The following is a 21,292-nucleotide window of genomic DNA, read 5'->3' as shown; positions in this document are numbered from 1 at the left end:
TAGAGACGAAGCCTCAAGTCGTCCTGCCTTGTCTATTTCAATTCTCTTTGTCTTGTCGTGGGTGGCAGGTAGCCTAGCAGGGGCCAGTTATCGAAAGGTTGCAAGTTCGAATCCCCAAGGTGAAAAAGATCTGTCGATGTGCCACACTTCCAATCCACACATGTATATAATACACACGGGTACATGTGTGAAGTAGGAAAATTTAAGCACCCACCAAATTACTATATTGTGTAGTCTGACTGGATTTGGGTCTTAATTAATTAGTCCACCTATTGGTTTCTCTGTTTTTCCTCAGTTCTCCTCTTCTGAAGTTTGTGGAGCACCATATATGGTCACGTAAGGCGTCTCCGCTAGCAACAGGTTTTTCTGTTGACTCAACATGGGTCTCCTCCTCCCTCTCTATCCCCCCCTGCTGCACGTTCCCTCACTTCAGACATCCCGTTGCTCTCTAATTGCTCATTTGGGTGCTTCAACAAAACAATTGGAGACGTATTACCAAAGGTAGGGGTTTCAGGTGTGCAGTAATTAAAGTAGGGTCAGGTGGTAAGTGGACCGTCCTGCCTCCTCTCACACAAATCAGTTGGGCTTTGCTCTGGCTGATTTATACTGAGCCTTTTCAAAATGGCTCATTTCAGATCTCATAACAGTGTATAGAGCTGATAGACTTTTAAGCGAATGGGGGGGGGTTATAGGATGGAAATATGACAGTCAACGATATCTCATCCATGGTATGTAGTGGGTGAGCTGTTTTACTGGGTTGTAGCTGACACACTGCACAGCTGAAATAGTATGCATTTCTGTATTACTCCACAAACCCCTGTAATCATATTGATTTAGTTGGTTATTTAGCCATGAAGTCACGGGTCTATTTAAGCATGACTGAGCTATTTGCTCTTCGCATTTTAGAATTCTTGGTGTATTGGTTCCATTAGGTCATTCTCCTGTCCAGCTGTGTAATGTCATCAGCCCTTTAGCTCTGTATCCTCATGTCAGTATAGTAAACATAAGATACACTAACACATAGCCTTTCTGTCACCTACTGGCAGTAACTATATACTGTTAGTCCTACAGCTAGAGCCAGAGGCATTGTGGGAACATTAGGGAACGTTAGGGTTCAGGGCCTGAGGTGTTGTGGGAAATCTCGGGAACGTTAGGGTTTAGGGCCCGAGGCGTTGTGGAAGCGTTAGGGCCACTAATTTCTCCTCTGGTGTGGAGCGGGCCAGTACCCCAGATGACCTGCCCTGTAATGAGGGTGGGTGAGGGATGGAACCCGCTTCTGGAGAGGGGGGCGTTGTCAGTCAGGGGGATGGAAGGGGGCAGAGCTTCAGGGATATGTCCAAGAAAAAAGAGTGGTAAATGTGAGTTTGTGTGTTTCACATACTGCACATTGCTAGAACATTCTGTTGAGTTTGTTAGATTTGGGTTATGGTGATTGTGTGTCCTCTTGATGACCTATTCCACCCATATTCTACCCAAGGCTTAGTCGGGTCTTGTCCCTCCATTGAAAGTGTGAAGGCTGCAGAGCTTGTTTCAGCTGATGTGACAATGCTAATTAGGCTTTCTCTGGGTGACTGTGCCTTCATATCTCAGTGTGTCCCGCCCTGGGTCTAATGCAGAAGGACAGACAGACAGACCGGCCTGCCTGCCTGCCACACGCTCACGGCCATATTTTACTAGAAGACCATACTTAATTAGACAAGCCATATTTTACTAGTAGACCATACTTAATTAGACAAGCCATATTTTACTAGTAGACCATACTTAATTAGACAAGCCATATTTTACTAGAAGACCATACTTTATTAGACAAGCCATATTTTATTAGAAGACCATACTTAATTAGACAAGCCATATTTTATTAGAAGACCATACTTAATTAGACAAGCCATATTTTATTAGAAGACCATACTTAATTAGACAAGCCATATTTTATTAGAAGACCATACTTAATTAGACAAGCCATATTTTACTAGAAGACCATACTTTATTAGACAAGCCATATTTTACTAGTAGACCATACTTAATTAGACAAGCCATATTTTATTAGAAGACCATACTTTATTAGACAAGCAGAGCATCATAAAACATTTGCAGTGACCAAAGGGTCTTTATAAACCACTGCCACTATTTCCCCTGTGAAGATAAAGATTTTGTTCTTTACTCAGAACACTTCAAGATACTGTATGTTTTGTAGAATGAAGGTGACACTATGTACTGTACTAGTGCAATATGTAGCCTAAAGGAAATGGAAGTAGTTGTGTGTCTTCGTGTAGGCTGGTATATGCGTAACAGCGTAGGTTTGTGTTACATACATACATGTTTTAGGAACGCAATAATTGTGTGTGAATTTTTCTGTCTGTCTGGGAGTCTGTCTCTCTGTCCATGACAATATTGAGAGATGGACCTTAAGAGATGGTCATGGTCATTTTGGTTGTGGTTTTGCCTCAGCTCTTGCTGATTGGTTTGATTGCCAGGGTCAAAGGCCATCTCTAAATCGAGCTGAGCCCACAGGATAATTCCAGTCCCCACATTTTAATTTAGCCTACTGTTGATTCATCTGATAGTTGCATTATTAAATATTCACTTGTTCCAACTTCCAACTTTTGAAAGCCTTTGACCATGCCCTTTGGGACTATTTATCATATTTATTTTATTTAACTAGGCAGCGTAGCCTAGTGGTTAGAGCGTTGGACTAGTAACCGGAAGGTTGCAAGTTCAAACCCCTGAGCTGACAAGGTACAAATATGTCGTTCTGCCCCTGAACAGGCAGTTAACCCACTGTTCCTAGGCCGTCATTGAAAATAAGAATTTGTTCTTAAATGACTTGCCTAGTTAAATAAAGGTAAAAAATAAAATAAAAAATAGGCAAGTCAGTTAAGAACAAATTGTTATTTATAATGACGGCCTACCAAAAGGAAAAAGGCCTCCTGCGGGGACGGGGGCCTGGGATTAAAAATAAAAATATAGGACAAAACACACAATCACGACAGGAGAGACAACACAACACTACATAAAGAGAGACCTAAGACAACGACATAGCGTGGCAGCAACACATGACAACACCATGGTGGCAAAGTAACAGCACAAAGGCAAGAAGGTAGAGACAACAATACATCACGTGAAGTAGCCACAACTGTCAGTAAGAGTGTCCATGATTGAGTCCTGACTAAAGGATATTGTGTGTGTGTGTATTGTGGTTAATCACTTAAAAATTTTGTCATCCGGTTTGGTCATCTGCCCTGTTCTGTGGTGGTACTTGAGGTCAAATCTTTGAGGTCAGCAAGGCATTTGATGATGACTTCTGTCGTGATGTGTCTGTCATTAATGTGATGACTGCTATTTGTTGAATAATTACCTACTACTTTTAATTATCACTCGATTGAATTAATCATGTAACAATCAACTCATTATGAATTTGGGGCACCACGGGAAAAGTTGTTTAACGAGTTACTGTCTCCCGACTTAAACTCTAAAGATATACAGATCTCTTACATCAATAACAGTCAATGGTGAATTATTACCTCATCAGTCTCATTCTGAACGTTGCGTAATTGTTGGATATCTGCACGAACCCTAACCTAAGTGGTGAATCAGCAATACACAAATTGGCTTAATTATTTCTTTACAAACTAACTAAATCATCACACAGAATATGTAAACACACAGCATAGGTTATTGATTACATACATAATACAATGAAAACAGCTCCCTAGTGGACTAACAAAAGCATGCCCGTTTGGTTACGCAATGGAAAGGGAAGGGTATGTAAGGAGAGGGAGAGACAAAGAGTCAACTTATCGTTGGAAACTACGCTCACCATAACCAGAATACTTACACCCTAACAACCGCTCATTCGAATTAGAAATGAAATATATATTTACACATAGATGTCTTTCTCTGTCGTCTCTGTTGAAACTACTCTATGCGTCTATGGGAAGTGGTTCGATATAAGTCTACGGTTGTCTACCAGAGGTCACAATGTCCTTCTTAGTTGTAGCCTTCCTCTGTCTTGGGGTGTTCGTTATAAAAGCTATCTGTCAGCCATGTGCTGAGTTGATCCGGCACCTTTAATCCTCAGCAAGGAGAGAGAGTCATGACACTTCATTCACATGATCGGTATGGTTCTAAAATATGTTGTGTTTTCTCTCTCTCTCTCTCTCTCTCTCTCTCTCTCTCTCTCTCTCTCTCTCTCTCTCTCTCTCTCTCTCTCTCTCTCACAGTAAAATCCAATAAGATGGACAAACCAGAGAAAGAGGAGAAGATGGACAACTTCGAGAAGTTGGACCAATTTAAGATGCTCGATAAACTAGACAAAGTGGAGAAGAAGGATACGACTGCGAAGACTGAAGCGTCAGTGAAGGTGGAGTACGCAGTCCCACTGGACAAAGAGGAGAAGATGGATAAAATGGACAAGGACAAGAAGACTGACAAGGTAGAGAAGATGGATAAAGTGCAAAAGACTGAAAAAGAAGAAAAAACTGAGAAGATGGATAAGGATGAGAAGACTGACAAGGTAGAGAAGATGGATAAGGTGGAAACACCTGAGAAGACAGAACAGAAAGAACAGAGTATTGAAAAAGTTGAGAAGACCCCAGAAAAACAGGAGACATCGGTGAAGTCGAACACATTTGACAAGATGGAAACACAGTCTGACAAGGAGGAGACAGCCCATGTTGGAAAGGTAACAGTAACAGCTGAGAAAGAAACAGACAGAGCAGAGAAGCCCACAGACAAAGTGGAGGAGGAGAAGACAGAGAAAACAGACAAGGTGGGGGAGGAGGAGAAGAAGAAGAAGACAGAGAAAACAGACAAGGTGGAGGAGGAGGAGGAGAAGAAGACAGACAGGGTGGGGGAGGAGGAGAAGACAGAGAAAACAGACAGGGTGGAGGAGGAGAAGAAGACAGAGAAAACAGCCAAGGTGGAGGAGGAGGAGAAGAAGACAGAGAAAACAGACAGGGTGGGGGAGGAGGAGAGGAAGACAGAGAAAACAGACAAGGTGGAGGAGGAGAAGAAGACAGAGAAAACAGCCAAGGTGGAGGAGAAGAAGACAGAGAAAACAGACAAGGTGGAGGAGGAGAAGAAGACAGAGAAAACAGCCAAGGTGGAGGAGGAGGAGAAGACAGAGAAAACAGACAAGGTGGAGGAGGAGAAGAAGACAGAGAAAACAGCCAAGGTGGAGGAGGAGGAGAAGAAGACAGAGAAAACAGACAGGGTGGGGGAGGAGGAGAGGAAGATAAAGACAGAGAAAACAGACAAGGAGGAGGAGGAGAAGAAGACAGAGAAAACAGACAAGGTGGAGGAGGAGAAGAAGATAAAGACAGAGAAAACAGACAAGGTGGAGGAGGAGGAGAAGAAGAAGAAGAAGAAGAAGAAGAAGACAGAGGAAACAGACAAGGCGAAGGATGAGAAATCCGAGAAAAAAGAGCTTAAAAGTCCTGAGAGGAAAATGGACAAGACAGCAGACACAGTTGATAAGGCCAAAAAAACTGCAAGTAAACCTTCAACCAATGGGAGCGGTGCTGCACCAAGCAGGGACCTGCCAAGTCCAGACAAGAAGACCAAGGTAGGCCAGAGTCAAGGTTTAAAGTGGAACATTATCAAATCTTACACCATTCTTGCTGCTAACGCTGCTGCTGCTTCCTCTTCTTTATTTGTCCATATAGTAGTGGGATAAGACTAAAAGTAGTCCATGGTACTCACTTTCATTTAAGTAATATCAGTCATAACATTATTATCAGAACAATAAAAAGATTTTGGTCCTTGTTGTTTTAGTGCAGATTTGAACTCCATGTAACTTCTTCATTGAGTGTTTGTTTTTGTCAGGGCACACAGTTCCATCTGTTGGTATTCTGTTGATTATGGTTAGGGCTGCTTCTGCTGCTGTTAACCTGCTGATGTTATCCTGCTGATGTTATCATGTTATCCTGTCGCTGTTAACCTGCTGCTGTTAACCTGCTGCTGTTATCCTGTTATCCTGTCGCTGTTATCATGCTGCTGTTATCCTGTTGCTGTTAACCTGCTGCTGTTATCCTGCTGCTGTTATCCTGTTATCCTGTTGCTGTTATCATGCTGCTGTTATCCTGCTGATGTTATCCTGTTATCCTGCTGATGTTATCCTGTTGCTGTTATCATGCTGCTGTTATCCTGTTGCTGTTAACCTGCTGCTGTTATCCTGCTATCCTGTTGCTGTTATCATGCTGCTGTTATCCTGCTGATGTTATCCTGTTATCCTGCTGCTGTTATCCTGTTATCCTGTTGCTGTTATCATGCTGCTGTTATCCTGTTGCTGTTATCATGCTGCTGTTATCCTGCTGATGTTATCCTGTTATCCTGCTGATGTTATCCTGTTATCCTGTTGCTGTTATCATGCTGCTGTTATCCTGCTGATGTTATCCTGTTATCCTGCTGATGTTATCCTGTTATCCTGTTGCTGTTATCATGCTGCTGTTATCCTGTTGCTGTTAACCTGCTGCTGTTATCCTGTTGCTGTTATCATGCTGCTGTTATCCTGCTGATGTTATCCTGTTATCCTGCTGCTGTTATCCTGTTATCCTGTTGCTGTTATCATGCTGCTGTTATCCTGCTGATGTTATCCTGTTATCCTGCTGATGTTATCCTGTTATCCTGTTGCTGTTAACCTGCTGCTGTTATCCTGCTGCTGTTATCCTGTTATCCTGTTGCTGTTATCATGCTGCTGTTATCCTGTTGCTGTTAACCTGCTGCTGTTATCCTGCTGCTGTTATCCTGTTATCCTGTTGCTGTTAACCTGCTGCTGTTATCCTGTTGCTGTTATCATGCTGCTGTTATCCTGCTGATGTTATCCTGTTATCCTGCTGATGTTATCCTGTTGCTGTTAACCTGCTGCTGTTATCCTGCTGCTGTTATCCTGTTATCCTGTTGCTGTTATCATGCTGCTGTTATCCTGTTGCTGTTAACCTGCTGCTGTTATCCTGCTGCTGTTATCATGCTGCTGTTATCCTGTTGCTGTTAACCTGCTGCTGTTATCCTGCTGCTGTTATCCTGTTATCCTGTTGCTGTTATCATGCTGCTGTTATCCTGTTGCTGTTAACCTGCTGCTGTTATCCTGCTGCTGTTATCATGCTGCTGTTATCCTGTTGCTGTTAACCTGCTGCTGTTATCCTGCTGCTGTTATCCTGTTATCCTGCTGCTGTTATCCTGTTATCCTGCTGCTGCTATCCTGTTTATGTTATCCTGTTTATGTTATCCTGCTGCTGTTATCCTGCTGATGTTATCCTGTTATCCTGCTGATGTTATCCTGTTATCCTGCTGCTGTTAACCTGTTTCTGGTATCCTGTTGCTGTTATCCTGTAATCCTGCTGCTGTTAACCTGTTGCTGTTATCCTGCTGCTGCTGGTGTCCTGTTGCTGTTATCCTGTTTATGTTATCCTGCTGCTGTTATCCTGTTTATGTTATGCTGCTGCTGTTAACCTGCTGCTGTTAACCTGTTTCTGGTATCCTGTTGCTGTTATCCTGTAATCCTGCTGCTGTTAACCTGTTTCTGGTATCCTGTTGCTGTTATCCTGTAATCCTGCTGCTGTTAACCTGCTGCTGGTATCATGTTATCCTGTTATCCTGATGCTGTTATCCTGATGCTGTTATCCTGATGCTGTTATCCTGTTTATGTTATCCTGCTGCTGTTATCCTGTTTATGTTATCCTGCTCCTGTTATCCTGTTGCTGTTATCCTGTAATCCTGCTGCTGTTATCCTGTTTCTGGTATCCTGTTGCTGTTATCCTGTAATCCTGCTGCTGTTAACCTGTTTCTGGTATCCTGTTGCTGTTATCCTGTAATCCTGCTGCTGTTAACCTGCTGCTGGTATCATGTTATCCTGTTTATGTTATCCTGTTGCTGTTATCCTGTTTATGTTATCCTGTTGCTGTTATCCTGTTTATGTTATCCTGTTGCTGTTATCCTGTAATCCTGCTGCTGGTATCATGTTAACCTGCTGCTGGTATCATGTTATCCTGTTTCTGTTATCCTGTTGCTGTTATCCTGTTTATGTTATCCTGTTTCTGTTATCCTGTTTCTGTTATCCTGTTGCTGTTATCCTGTTTATGTTATCCTGTTTCTGTTATCCTGTTTCTGTTATCCTGTTTCTGTTATCCTGTTTCTGTTATCCTGTTTCTGTTATCCTGTTGCTGTTATCCTGTTTATGTTATCCTGTTTATGTTATCCTGTTTCTGTTATCCTGTTTCTGTTATCCTGTTTCTGTTATCCTGTTTCTGTTATCCTGTTGCTGTTATCCTGTTGCTGTTATCCTGTTTCTGTTATCCTGTTGCTGTTATCCTGTTGCTGTTATCCTGTTGCTGTTATCCTGTTTCTGTTATCCTGTTGCTGTTATCCTGTTATCCTGTTATCCTGTTATCCTGCTGCTGTTATCCTGTTGCTGTTATCCTGTTGCTGTTATCCTGTTGCTGTTATCCTGTTTCTGTTATCCTGTTGCTGTTATCCTGTTATCCTGTTATCCTGCTGCTGTTATCCTGTTGCTGTTATCCTGTTATCCTGTTATCCTGTTATCCTGCTGCTGTTATCCTGTTGCTGTTATCCTGTTATCCTGTTATCCTGTTATCCTGCTGCTGTTATCCTGTTGCTGTTATCCTGTTATCCTGTTATCCTGTTATCCTGCTGCTGTTATCCTGTTGCTGTTATCATGTGTTTTTTGTTCTTTTCTTTCTCGCTTTCTTTTGTTCTTTCTTTTGCTCTCCATTTGTCTGGTGTGCCGTCCATCGCACAGCCTGTTGCTGGGGCAACCAAACCGAGCGCTGCTAAGCCGCGGCCGAGCTCGGCAGCATCCGTCAGTGCTGCCGCCCCCAAACGCCCCACCCATTCCTCCACCTCAGCCACACTCAGCAAAAAAACGCCCATGCCCAAGGCCCCCACCCCCACCACTGCCCACAAGCGACCCTTGTCCGCAGCCAACCTTTCCACGTCTGGCGCCGCCGCCACCTCCACCCCTGCGTCCCGTGAAGTCAAGTCTAAGGTGAGTGCCCCTGCTTTAGGGACAGCCGCAGTCCCCTCCACCTCAGATATTGGCACCTCCATACCTTACCACTGTATGGTGTCGGTCTGTCTAGGCAAAACTATTACCTACTTCTACTCTCCTAGCTTGTCTTTCAATCTCCTTCTCATCATCTTGTTGATCAGAAGAATGGGCATGTGCAGTTCTGTTTAGCAGAAGTGTTAGCTTAGTTAGCTACTATGTTCATTTTTACAGGAGTTGTAAATTAGACACTGACTTCTGTGATGCTCAGAGCATAATCTGCCTGTAAGGTATCCACCTTTTTAAACTTGGCTCCCAGTAAGCCCCGTAGGCTCCCAGTAAGCCCCGTAGGCTCCCAGTAAGTCCCGAGTGCTGAGTGGCCGTACACAGGATTACTCAGAGCATGGTTCATAGAGGGGAGGGGGCCAGAGGGAAGGGGGCCAGAGGTGAGGGGTCAGAGGAGAGGCCACAAGGGCAGCCTGCATTCATCACTAGAGAGACCTAAGGACAACCATCAGTCGCTCAAGGCTTCCCTCACCACACCTAAGTCTCTCACCTTCAACAGTTAATTGTATCAGATATACACTACAATGTACATGATGCACAGCCACTTCTCTAAACTGCTGGTGTTATATATTTGCCTTTAACGTCATTAGATTACCGTACTACAACAAACATTGGTGTCATACATACAGTACCAGTCAAACGTTTGGACACACCTACTCATTCCAGGGTGTTTCTTTATTTTGCTTTCACAAGTAGGATAGACATAATTGGCTATGTATATCGACAGTACCAGTCATAAGTTTGGACACACCTACTCATTCCAGGGTTTTTCTGTATTTTTACTATGTTCTACATTGTAGAATAAAAGTGAAGACATCAAAATGATGAAATAACATAATATGGAATCATGTAGTAACCAAAAAAAGTGGTAAACAAATCAAAATATATTTTACATTCTTCAAAGTAGCCACCCTCTTGGCATTCTCTCATCCAGCTTCATGAGGTAGTCACCTGTAAAGCATTTCAGTTAACAGGTGTGTCTTGTTAATTTGTGGAATGTATTTCCTTCTTAATGCATTTGAGCCAATCAGTTGTGTTGTGACAAGGTAGGGGTGGTATACAGAATATAGCCCTATTTGGTAAAAGACCAAGTCCATATTATAGCAAGAACAGCTCAAATAAGAAAAGAGAAATGACAGTCCATCATTACTTTAAGATATGAAGGTCAGTCAATCTGGAAAATGTAAAGAACTTTTAAAGTTTCTTCAAGTGCAGTCGCAAAAACCATCAAGCGCTATGATGAAACTGGAAAGGAAGACCCACAGTTACCTCTAATGCAGAGGATAAATTCATTAGAATTACCAGCCTCAGAAATTGCAGCCCAAATAAATGCTTCACAGAGTTCAAGTAACAGACACATCTCAACATCAACTATTCAGAGGAGACTGCGTGAATCAGGCCTTCATGGTCGAATTGCTGCAAAGAAACCACTACTAAAGGACACCAATAAGAAGAGACTCACTTGCTTGGGCCAAGAAACACAAGCAATGGACATTAGATCAGTGGAAATCTGTCCTTTGGTCTGATGAGTCCAAATTTGAGATTTTTGGTTCCAACTGTTGTGTCTTTGTGTGATGCAGAGTAGGTGAACGGATTATCTCCACATGTGTGGTTTCCACAATGAAGCATGGAGAAGGAGGTATGATGTGTGGGGGTGCTTTGCTGGTGACACTGTCAGTGATTTATTTATAATTCAAAGCACACTTAAACAGCATGGCTACCACAGAATTCTGCAGAGTTACGCCATCCCATCTGGTTTGCGCTTAGTGGGACAATAATTTGTTTTTCAACACCCTCAGGCTTTGTAAGGGCTATTTGAACAAGAAGAAGAGTGATGGAGTGCTGCATCAGATGACATGGCCTCCACAATCACCAGACCTCAACCCAATTGAGTGGTTTGGGATGAGTTGGACTGCAGAGTGAAGGAAAAGCAGCATATGTGGGAACTCCTTCAAGACTGTTGGAATAGCATTCCAGGTGAAGCTGGTTGAGAGAATGCCAAGAGTGTGCAAAGCTGTCATCAAGGCAAAAGGGTGGCTACTTTGAAGAATATAAAATATATTTTGATTTGTTTACCAAGTTTTTGGTTACTACATGATTCCATATTGTGTTATTTCATAGTTTTGATGTCTTCACTATTATTCTACAATGTAGAAAATAGTCCAATTGAAATAAAGACCCTTGAATGAGTAGGTGTGTCCAAACGTTTGACTGGTACTGTATGTATGACACCAATGTTTATTAAAGTACGGTAATGACGTCTAAGGCAAAAGGTCCGGCAGCTCAAAGTATCGCAAGACATGAATGAGGAGGCTGTGGGGAAAACAAGGCCGGTTTCCATGTCAAGCCTCCCTCGGGCAGTGTGTCCACACGTGGGGAAATCAGACAGGAATTGGCCGTCTTTTAATATCCCTGGTTCCCAGTGCAATCCTTACATCAGCGCCAAGGCAACACATATCCTATTGTGAAACCAGACACCTGCCAACACCTGCCTCTCCTGTGTATTGAGGATTCCGTCGCATGCCATTCGATTCCTCCCAGTTCCGATGCGACACATTCCAGATGCTTCCGTGACAAGATTGTCTGGAGAGGAATAGGACATAAATAAGCACTTCTTTCCTGAAATCTTGATCGTATTTATCTGACCTGTGCTCTCTGAGGTGATAGATGGTGTAAAGCAGGGCCATCTGTTACCGTAGACCGTATTCAGTAAAATAAGTGTCCAATCTTCTCGACAGCGGGCCAGTGTGAGTCCAGGCTGTTGTTCCAGACAAGCCAAAGCACATCTGATTTAGTTTGACTCTTGATTAGTTGAATGAATCACGTGTGTTACTGCTTGGTTGGAGCGAAGGTCTGGACAAACAACAGCCCTCTCTGGATGATAGTGCCCGCTACTGCTGTGGATGATGGCACATAGTTGTAACTAAGCATGAACTAGGAGTTCCACACATGCTCCAGACAGTAATTATCTGCCATTGTCCTCTAATGGTGGCCTGTTTAACTAGGAACAGGGACATTATCACAACTTATTTGTCTGAAAAACGTCTCAGGGGCATGAGGGGTGAGGCAATTTAATGTGCCCACTGTTGTGAAAATACCCTATAGAGCAGTACATTATGAAAATGCTTCAAAAAACACCATGGGACCTGGCCCTTGTTCTGCTCTGATTGCAGAGGACAGAGGACAGATGGCAATAAGAGTGATATCATGAATAATCCTACAAGGTACAATTACATTATAAGGATTTTGTTGATATTTTTGTTGTACATCAAATAGTACTTATTTATGGTAAGTGTTTTTTATGAATATGTCATTATCCAATGGTTTTTCTGAATGAAAATGATGCCACGAGGAGGTTCTTTCCCACAGCTTAAGTTTTTTAGAGTGCTACGTAATACATCCAACCTTTTATTTGTATTGAATTCTAGTACTCCATTATTTGTGACTGAAGAGTGGAGCTCCTTCCTTCCTTCCTTCCCTTTCCTTTCCTTCTTTCCTTTCTTTTCCCTTTCTTCCTTCCTTCCTCTCTGTTTACCACACACTCTCTCTCTCTCCAGACCACAGAGAGACGTCCTCTAGTACCAAAGGCGACCACCACCTCCACGGCTCCAAATGCTGCCCCCAAAAACGTCTCTGCTACCACGGCAACCAGTAAACCAGCCATGGCGCCCCGCACCGCCACAAGCACACCCGCAACCAGACGCCCCCTGGGTGAGTCTCTATACCACACACTTACACATCTTTGAACACGCATACAGTACACACTCGTGCACACCCACACACACACACACACACACGCATACACACACCCGCGCGCACACACACACTGCCACCAATTATTTTGGTGACTCAAAGTGTCTGATGTCGAGCCAGCAGGGTACAAAACTGTTTCTGCATTCCACAACCTGACTTCAATGCTTTGCCAAACAAACTTTAGCAAGTTTGTTTGGAGGAACAGGAACAGGCTGAGCTCTGATCATGAACGATCTCTTCTGTTTTGCCTCTCAGCATCAAAGACTGACAGCAAGCCAGGAGAGGAAATCAAGCCCAGCACTCTGAAGTCAACAACAGGTACAGAAACACTCCTCTCTTCCACCCTCTCTTCCACCCCTCTCTCTCTCTCTCTCTCTCTCTCTCTCTCTCTCTCTCTCTCTCTCTCTCTCTCTTCTCTCTCTCTCTCTCATTCTCTCTCTCATTCTCTCTCTCTCTCATTCTCTCTCTCATTCTCTCTCTCTCTCATTCTCTCTCTCTCATTCTCTCTCTCTCTCTCTCTCTCTCTCTCTCTCTCTCTCTCTCTCTCTCTGCTCTCTACCTCTCTCTCTCTCTCCGTCCCTCAGCCAGACAGTACTGTAACTCCAGCTGGGGGATTAGAGGCGGCTGTTGCACAGAGTGGGACAGAAATGAAGAGTGACACAGTGGTCACGCAGGAACACATAGATGACGCATGCAGGCCGTGACAAAGAGGTGGTGAAGTCTCAGAGAAAAAAAAGGAAAATGTATTTCTAAAAGCCGAAGAGAGTAAAACCTCAACACAGGACTCTAGAGATTACCTTCCCCTGCTGACACTACATCTCAACACTCTAGGGATTACCTTCCCCTGCTGACACTACATCTCAACACTCTAGGGATTACTTTCCCCTGCTGACACTACATCTCAACACTCTAGGGATTACTTTCCCCTGCTGACACTACATCTCAACACTCTAGGGATTACCTTCCCCTGCTGACACTACATCTCAACACTCTAGGGATTACCTTCCCCTGCTGACACTACATCTCAACACTCTAGGGATTACCTTCCCCTGACTGACACTCAACATCCTCAACACATCTCAACACTCTAGGGATTACCTTCCCCTGCTGACACTACATCTCAACACTCTAGGGATTACCTTCCCTGCTGACACTCTCAACACTCTCCTTCCCCTGCTGACACACATCTCAACACTAGGGATTACCTTCCCCTGCTGACACTACATCTCAACACTCTAGGGATTACCTTCCCTGCTGACACTACATCTCAACACTCTAGGGATTACCTTCCCTGCTGACACTACATCTCAACACTAGGGATTACCTTCCCCTGCTGACACTACATCTCAACACTAGGGATTACCTTCCCCTGCTGACACTACATCTCAACACTCTAGGGATTACCTTCCCCTGCTGACACTACATCTCAACACTCTAGGGATTACCTTCCCCTGCTGACACTACATCTCAACACTAGGGATTACCTTCCCCTGCTGACACTACATCTCAACACTCTAGGGATTACCTTCCCCTGCTGACACTACATCTCAACACTCTAGGGATTACCTTCCCCTGCTGACACTACATCTCAACACTCTAGGGATTACCTTCCCCTGCTGACACTACATCTCAACACTAGGGATTACCTTCCCTGCTGATTCTCAACACTTTACCTTCCCCTGCTGACACTACATCTCAACACTAGGGATTACCTTCCCCTGCTGACACTACATCTCAACACTAGGGATTACCTTCCCTGCTGACACTACATCTCAACACTCTTACCTTCCCCTGCTGACACTACATCTCAACACTAGGGATTACCTTCCCCTGCTGACACTACATCTCAACACTCTAGGGATTACCTTCCCCTGCTGACACTACATCTCAACACTCTAGGGATTACCTTCCCCTGCTGACACTACATCTCAACACTCTAGGGATTACCTTCCCCTGCTGACACTACATCTCAACACTCTAGGGATTACACTTCCCCCCTGCTGACACTACATCTCAACACTCTAGGGATTACCTTCCCCTGCTGACACTACATCTCAACACTCTAGGGATTACCTTCCCCTGCTGACACTACATCTCAACACTAGGGATTACCTTCCCCTGCTGACACTACATCTCAACACTCTAGGGATTACCTTCCCCTGCTGACACTACATCTCAACACTCTAGGGATTACCTTCCCTGCTGACACTACATCTCAACACTCTAGGGATTACCTTCCCCTGCTGACACTACATCTCAACACTAGGGATTACCTTCCCCTGCTGACACTACATCTCAACACTCTAGGGATTACCTTCCCCTGCTGACACTACATCTCAACACTAGGGATTACCTTCCCCTGCTGACACTACATCTCAACACTCTAGGGATTACCTTCCCCTGCTGACACTACATCTCAACACTCTAGGGATTACCTTCCCCTGCTGACACTACATCTCAACACTCCTCCCCTGCTGACACACATCTCAACACTAGGGATTACCTTCCCTGCTGACACTACATCTCAACACTCTAGGGATTACCTTCCCCTGCTGACACTACATCTCAACACTCTTACCTTCCCTGGACACTACATCTCAACACTAGGGATTACCTTCCCCTGCTGACACTACATCTCAACACTAGGGATTACCTTCCCCTGCTGACACTACATCTCAACACTAGGGATTACCTTCCCTGCTGACACTACATCTCAACACTCTAGGGATTACCTTCCCCTGCTGACACTACATCTCAACACTCTAGGGATTACCTTCCCCTGCTGACACTACATCTCAACACTCTAGGGATTACCTTCCCCTGCTGACACTACATCTCAACACTCTAGGGGTTACCTTCCCCTGCTGACACTACATCTCAACACTCTAGGGATTACCTTCCCCTGCTGACACTACATCTCAACACTCTAGGGATTACCTTCCCCTGCTGACACTACATCTCAACACTCTAGGGATTACCTTCCCCTGCTGACACTACATCTCAACACTCTAGGGATTACCTTCCCCTGCTGACACTACATCTCAACACTCTAGGGATTACCTTCCCCTGCTGACACTACATCTCAACACTCTAGGGATTACCTTCCCCTGCTGACACTACATCTCAACACTAGGGATTACCTTCCCCTGCTGACACTACATCTCAACGTTGCGTAACCAGCAACGTAGGCAGAAGCTGTTTCCATATGCGTAAAGTGATGATATTTATTAACCGAGCATGTCTTTCTGCTCAGATATAAGACTCTTTCAGGGAGGATGTAAGGTTTAAGTCTCGGCAGGCAGGCAGGGCACATGTAGTTCATCATGCGATAACAGTTACATATGAAGTGGGATAATACATGTAGCAGTTCATACTGGGGTTTACTGGGGTCCTGCCTGATTTATACTGGGGTTTACAGTGGTCCTGTCTGGTTTATACTGGGGTTTACAGTGGTCCTGTCTGGTTTATACTGGGGTTTACAGTGGTCCTGTCTGGTTTATACTGGGGTTTACAGTGGTCCTGTCTGGTTTATACTGGGGTTTACAGTGGTCCTGCCTGATTTATACTGGGGTTTACAGTGGTCCTGTCTGGTTTATACTGGGGTTTACAGTGGTCCTGCCTGATTTATACTGGGGTTTACAGTGGTCCTGTCTGGTTTATACTGGGGTTTACAGTGGTCCTGCCTGATTTATACTGGGGTTTACAGTGGTCCTGCCTGATTTATACTGGGGTTTACAGTGGTCCTGTCTGGTTTATACTGGGGTTTACAGTGGTCCTGTCTGGTTTATACTGGGGTTTACAGTGGTCCTGCCTGATTTATACTGGGGTTTACAGTGGTCCTGTCTGGTTTATACTGGGGTTTACAGTGGTCCTGTCTGGTTTATACTGGGGTTTACAGTGGTCCTGCCTGATTTATACTGGGGTTTACAGTGGTCCTGTCTGGTTTATACTGGGGTTTACAGTGGTCCTGTCTGGTTTATACTCTGAGCTGACCTACAGTGCCCTCTGTAATTATTGGGCTGACAGTGACACATGTTTTCTGGTTTTCAAATGGTACACTGACTATGAGGTTAAAGTGCAGACGGTCAGCTTTCATTTGAGAGTATTTTCATCCATGTCAGGTGAGCCGTTTCGAAATTAAACTTATTTGTTGTACATTGTACACCTATTTTACGGGACCAGAGGTTTTGGGTCAAATTCACTAATGTGTATTAAAGTAGTCAAAAGTTTAGTAATTGGTCCCATATTCCTAGCACACAATGATTACATCAAGCTTGTGGCTCTACAAACTTGTTGAATTCATTTGCAGTTTGTTTTTGGTCGTGTTTCACATTATTTTTTGCCCAATAGAGATGAATGGTAAATAATGTATTGTGTCATTTTGCAGTCACTTTTATTGTAATTAAGAATATAATATGTTTCTAAACACATTAATGTGGATTCTACCATGATTTCAGATAGTCCTGGATGAATCGTGAATAATGATGACTGAGAAAGTTACAGACGCACCAATATCATACCCCCCAGTAATGCTAACCTCCCCAGTTATTTTAATGGTGAGACGTTAGCATGTCTTGGGGTATTGTATAAAATGCTAACCTCCCCAGTTATTGTAATGGTGAGAGGTTAGCATGTCTTGGGGGTATGATATAAAATGCTAACCTCCCCAGTTATTGTAATGGTGAGAGGTTAGCATGTCTTGGTGGTATGATATAAAATGCTAACCTCCCCAGTTATTGTAATGGTGAGAGGTTAGCATGTCTTGGGGGTATGATATAAAATGCTAACCTCCCCAGTTATTGTAATGGTGAAACGTTAGCATGTCTTGGGAGTATTATATAAAATGCTAACCTCCCCAGTTATTGTAATGGTGAGAGGTTAGCATGTCTTGGGGGTATGATATAAAATGCTAACCTCCCCAGTTATTGTAATGGTGAGACGTTAGCATGTCTTGGGGGTATTATATAAAATGCTAACCTCCCCAGTTATTGTAATGGTCAGAGGTTAGCATGTCTTGGGGGTATGATATAAAATGCTAACCTCCCCAGTTATTGTGATGGTGAGACGTTAGCATGTCTTGGGGGTATTATATAAAATGCTAACCTCTCCAGTTATTGTAATGGTGAGAGGTTAGCATGTCTTCGGGGTATGATATAAAATGCTAACCTCCCCAGTTATTGTAATGGTGAGAGGTTAGCATGTCTTGGGGTATGATATAAAATGCTAACCTCTCCAGTTATTGTAATGGTGAGAGGTTAGCATGTCTTCGGGGTATGATATTTGTGTGTCTGTAACTGTAAAAAGTGCTGAAGTACAGAGCCAAAGCAACAAACGTGTTGCTGTTCCTATAATTACGGAGGGCACTGTATATAATTTGTCTGTTTACTTTTTACAGCTTCATGACCTGTTTTATTACTGTCCTCCTCCTCCCTCCTCCTCTTCCTCCTCCTCTCCCTGCTCCTCTTCCTCTTTCACCTTCTCTCCCTCCTCCTCTTCCTCCTCCTCTCCCTGCTCCTCTTCCTCTTTCACCTTCTCTCCCTCCTCCTCTCCCTCCGCCTCTTCCTCCTCCGCCTCTTCCTCCTCTTCCTCCGCCACCTCTTCCTCCTCCTCCTCCTTTTCCTCCTCCTGCTCCTCCTCCTCTTCCTCTCCCTCCGCCTCTTCCTCATCCTCTCTCTCCCCTCCTCCCTCGTCTTCCTCCTCCTCCTCTTCCTCATCCTCTAGCTGACTCCACCCGGCCCCGGATAAGCACCACCAATGCCACCCCCCGTGTCCGCGCCACCACCACCAAACCAGCCCCCGCCCCCTCCTCCACAGTACCAGAGAAGAAGCCCCCTGGGCCCCGTGTCCCCCGTCCCACCTCTAACACCACCTGGGGCAATGTCAGCGCCTCGGGGACCACCTCCCACCCAAGCACAGCCCCCGCACCTGACATCCGCAACGTGCGCTCAAAGATCGGCTCCACGGACAACATGAAGTACCAGCCCGGAGGGGGGAAGGTAGGGAGTCGTGCATCAGTGATGGAGGGGGTGACGGGGTTGATGAGCCAGGTTGGGTTTTATACATTAGGTATTCTGTTTCACAGATGGCCTTGCTTTACAGACACTGTTGTTCTAATATTCTGTAGGGTTCTCCATGTTGACCATCTAATGGCTTTACCTCCTACAGCCAGGTTATGTTCAGTAGATGATGCCCCAGTTAACAAGCTGTTTTCCCATAGTACCCTGCTCCTAACACCACGTCCCGCATTCCCACCTAGTAACTGGTCTCACCTAGTAACTGGTCCCATCTAGTAACTGGTCCCATCTAGTAACTGGTCCCATCTAGTAACTGGTCCCATCCAGTAACTGGTCCCACCTAGTAACTGGTCCCACCTAGTAACTGGTCTCACCTAGTAACTGGTCCCATCTAGTAACTGGTCCCATCTAGTAACTGGTCCCATCTAGTAACTGGTCCCACCTAGTAACTGGTCCCATCTAGTAACTGGTCCCATCTAGTAACTGGTCCCACCTAGTAACTGGTCTCACCTAGTAACTGGTCCCATCTAGTAACTGGTCCCATCTAGTAACTGGTCCCACCTAATAACTGGTCCCATCTAGTAACTGGTCCCATCTAGTAACTGGTCCCATCTAGTAACTGGTCCCACCTAGTAACTGGTCCCATCTAGTAACTGGTCCCACCTAGTAACTGGTCCCAGCTAGTAACTGGTCCCATCTAGTAACTGGTCCAAACTTGTCTTCTATTTTAATTCAAAATGTTTCCCAGTTAACCTCAGTTAACTCTGTGACTTCCGCCATAAATCTCCATTTTATTCCATTGACCATCTTGCGTCCATCCTGACATCTCACCCCATTCTCTGAATCTAACCTCTGTACAACTTCACCTCTCACTTTCTTTTTCCTGTCTGTCCCCTTATACTAAACCTTTCACTTCTACTGTCAAGTGTCAACAGGATGGAATGACCAAGTCCAATGTTGGACTAACCAATAACCAATGTTGATAGAAATATGGTTCCACATGTTGAGCTATGGACCCCAAACTGCATGTGTCCAGTAACACAGGCATGCACGTTCTCTGAAATAAACATAGCCCTGCTGTTTTGGATACATCCTCAAATTAGAGGAGGTAGTCCTGCGGCCCCCTCTCCTCCCTCCCTCCCTTCCTCTCTCCACCCCTCAGTTGGTTTTCCTGTGTGTAGTATTGACCCAAGGTGGGCCTTGTCTCCCCAGGTCTCTGGCAGGAGCGACGCCCTGGGCCAAGGCTCCTCCTCCAAAGAGACCAGACAGGCTAAAGTGAGTTCACCCCCATCTCTCACCCCCATCTCTCTTACCCTCTGTTTACGACTCTCTGTTTACGACTCTCTGTTTACGACTCTGTTTACTACTCTCTCTTAATCTCTATTTACTACTCTCTGTGTACTACTCTCTCTCTCTTACTTTCTATTTACTACTCTCTGTTTACTACGACTCTCTGTTTACGCCTCTCTGTTTACGCCTCTCTGTTTACGACTCTCTGTTTACGACTCTCTGTTTATGAATACTCTCTATTTACTACAACTCTCTCTTTACTACGACTCTCTGTTTACTACGACTCTCTGTTTACTACAACTCTCTGTTTACTACAACTCTCTGTTAATGACTCTCTGTTTTATGACTCTCTGTTTACGACTCTCTGTTTACGACTCTCTGTTTACTACGACTCTCTGTTTACTACGACTCTCTGTTTACTACTTTCTATTTACTACTATCTGTTTACTATGCCTCTCTGTTTACTACGACTCTCTGTTAATGACTCTGTTTACGACTCTCTGTTTACGACTCTCTGTTTACGACTCTCTGTTTACGACTCTCTGTTTACGACTCTCTGTTTACGACTCTCTGTTTACTACTCTCTGTTTACTACGACTCTCTGTTTACTACGACTCTCTGTTTACTACTCTCTGTTTACGACTACTCTCTGTTTACGACTCTCTGTTTACTACGACTCTCTGTTTACGACTCTCTGTTTATGAATACTCTCTGTTTACGCCTCTCTGTTTATGACTCTCTGTTTACGACTCTCTGTTTATGAATACTCTCTATTTACTACAACTCTCTTTACTACGACTCTCTGTTTACTACGACTCTCTGTTTACTACAACTCTCTGTTTACGACTCTATTTACTACTCTCTCTTACTCTCTATTTACTACTCTCTGTTTACTACGCCTCTCTGTTTACTACGACTCTCTATTTACGACTACTCTCTGTTTACTACGACTCTCTGTTTACGAATCTGTTTAATACTCTCTATTTACTACAACTCTCTCTTTACTACGACTCTCTGTTTACTACGACTCTCTGTTTACTACAACTCTCTGTTTATGACTCTCTGTTTACGACTCTATTTACTACTCTCTCTTACTCTCTATTTACTACTCTCTGTGTACTACTCTCTCTCTTACTTTCTATTTACTACTCTCTGTTTACTACGCCTC

General features: G+C 44.2%; 1 protein-coding gene across 1 annotated transcript in view; it reads left to right on the top strand.

The window, feature by feature from the left end:
* The first annotated feature begins 5,251 nt into the window (after window positions 1-5,251).
* LOC123991411 (microtubule-associated protein 4-like) overlaps window positions 5,252-21,292 on the top strand; it is a 40,690-nt gene continuing 24,649 nt past the window's right edge. Inside the window, exons 1-6 of the mRNA XM_046292985.1 lie at window positions 5,252-5,563; window positions 8,756-9,001; window positions 12,625-12,778; window positions 13,076-13,138; window positions 18,542-18,816; window positions 20,047-20,109. Of these exons, the coding sequence (XP_046148941.1) occupies window positions 5,447-5,563; window positions 8,756-9,001; window positions 12,625-12,778; window positions 13,076-13,138; window positions 18,542-18,816; window positions 20,047-20,109 (918 nt within the window). The 5' untranslated portion in view covers window positions 5,252-5,446. The remainder of the gene's footprint in view (window positions 5,564-8,755; window positions 9,002-12,624; window positions 12,779-13,075; window positions 13,139-18,541; window positions 18,817-20,046; window positions 20,110-21,292) is intronic.

Source organism: Oncorhynchus gorbuscha, linkage group LG12 (genome assembly GCF_021184085.1).
Source record: "Oncorhynchus gorbuscha isolate QuinsamMale2020 ecotype Even-year linkage group LG12, OgorEven_v1.0, whole genome shotgun sequence".
NCBI classification, from domain to species: Eukaryota; Metazoa; Chordata; class Actinopteri; order Salmoniformes; family Salmonidae; genus Oncorhynchus; species Oncorhynchus gorbuscha.
This window is presented reverse-complemented; position numbering and strand designations above follow the sequence as displayed.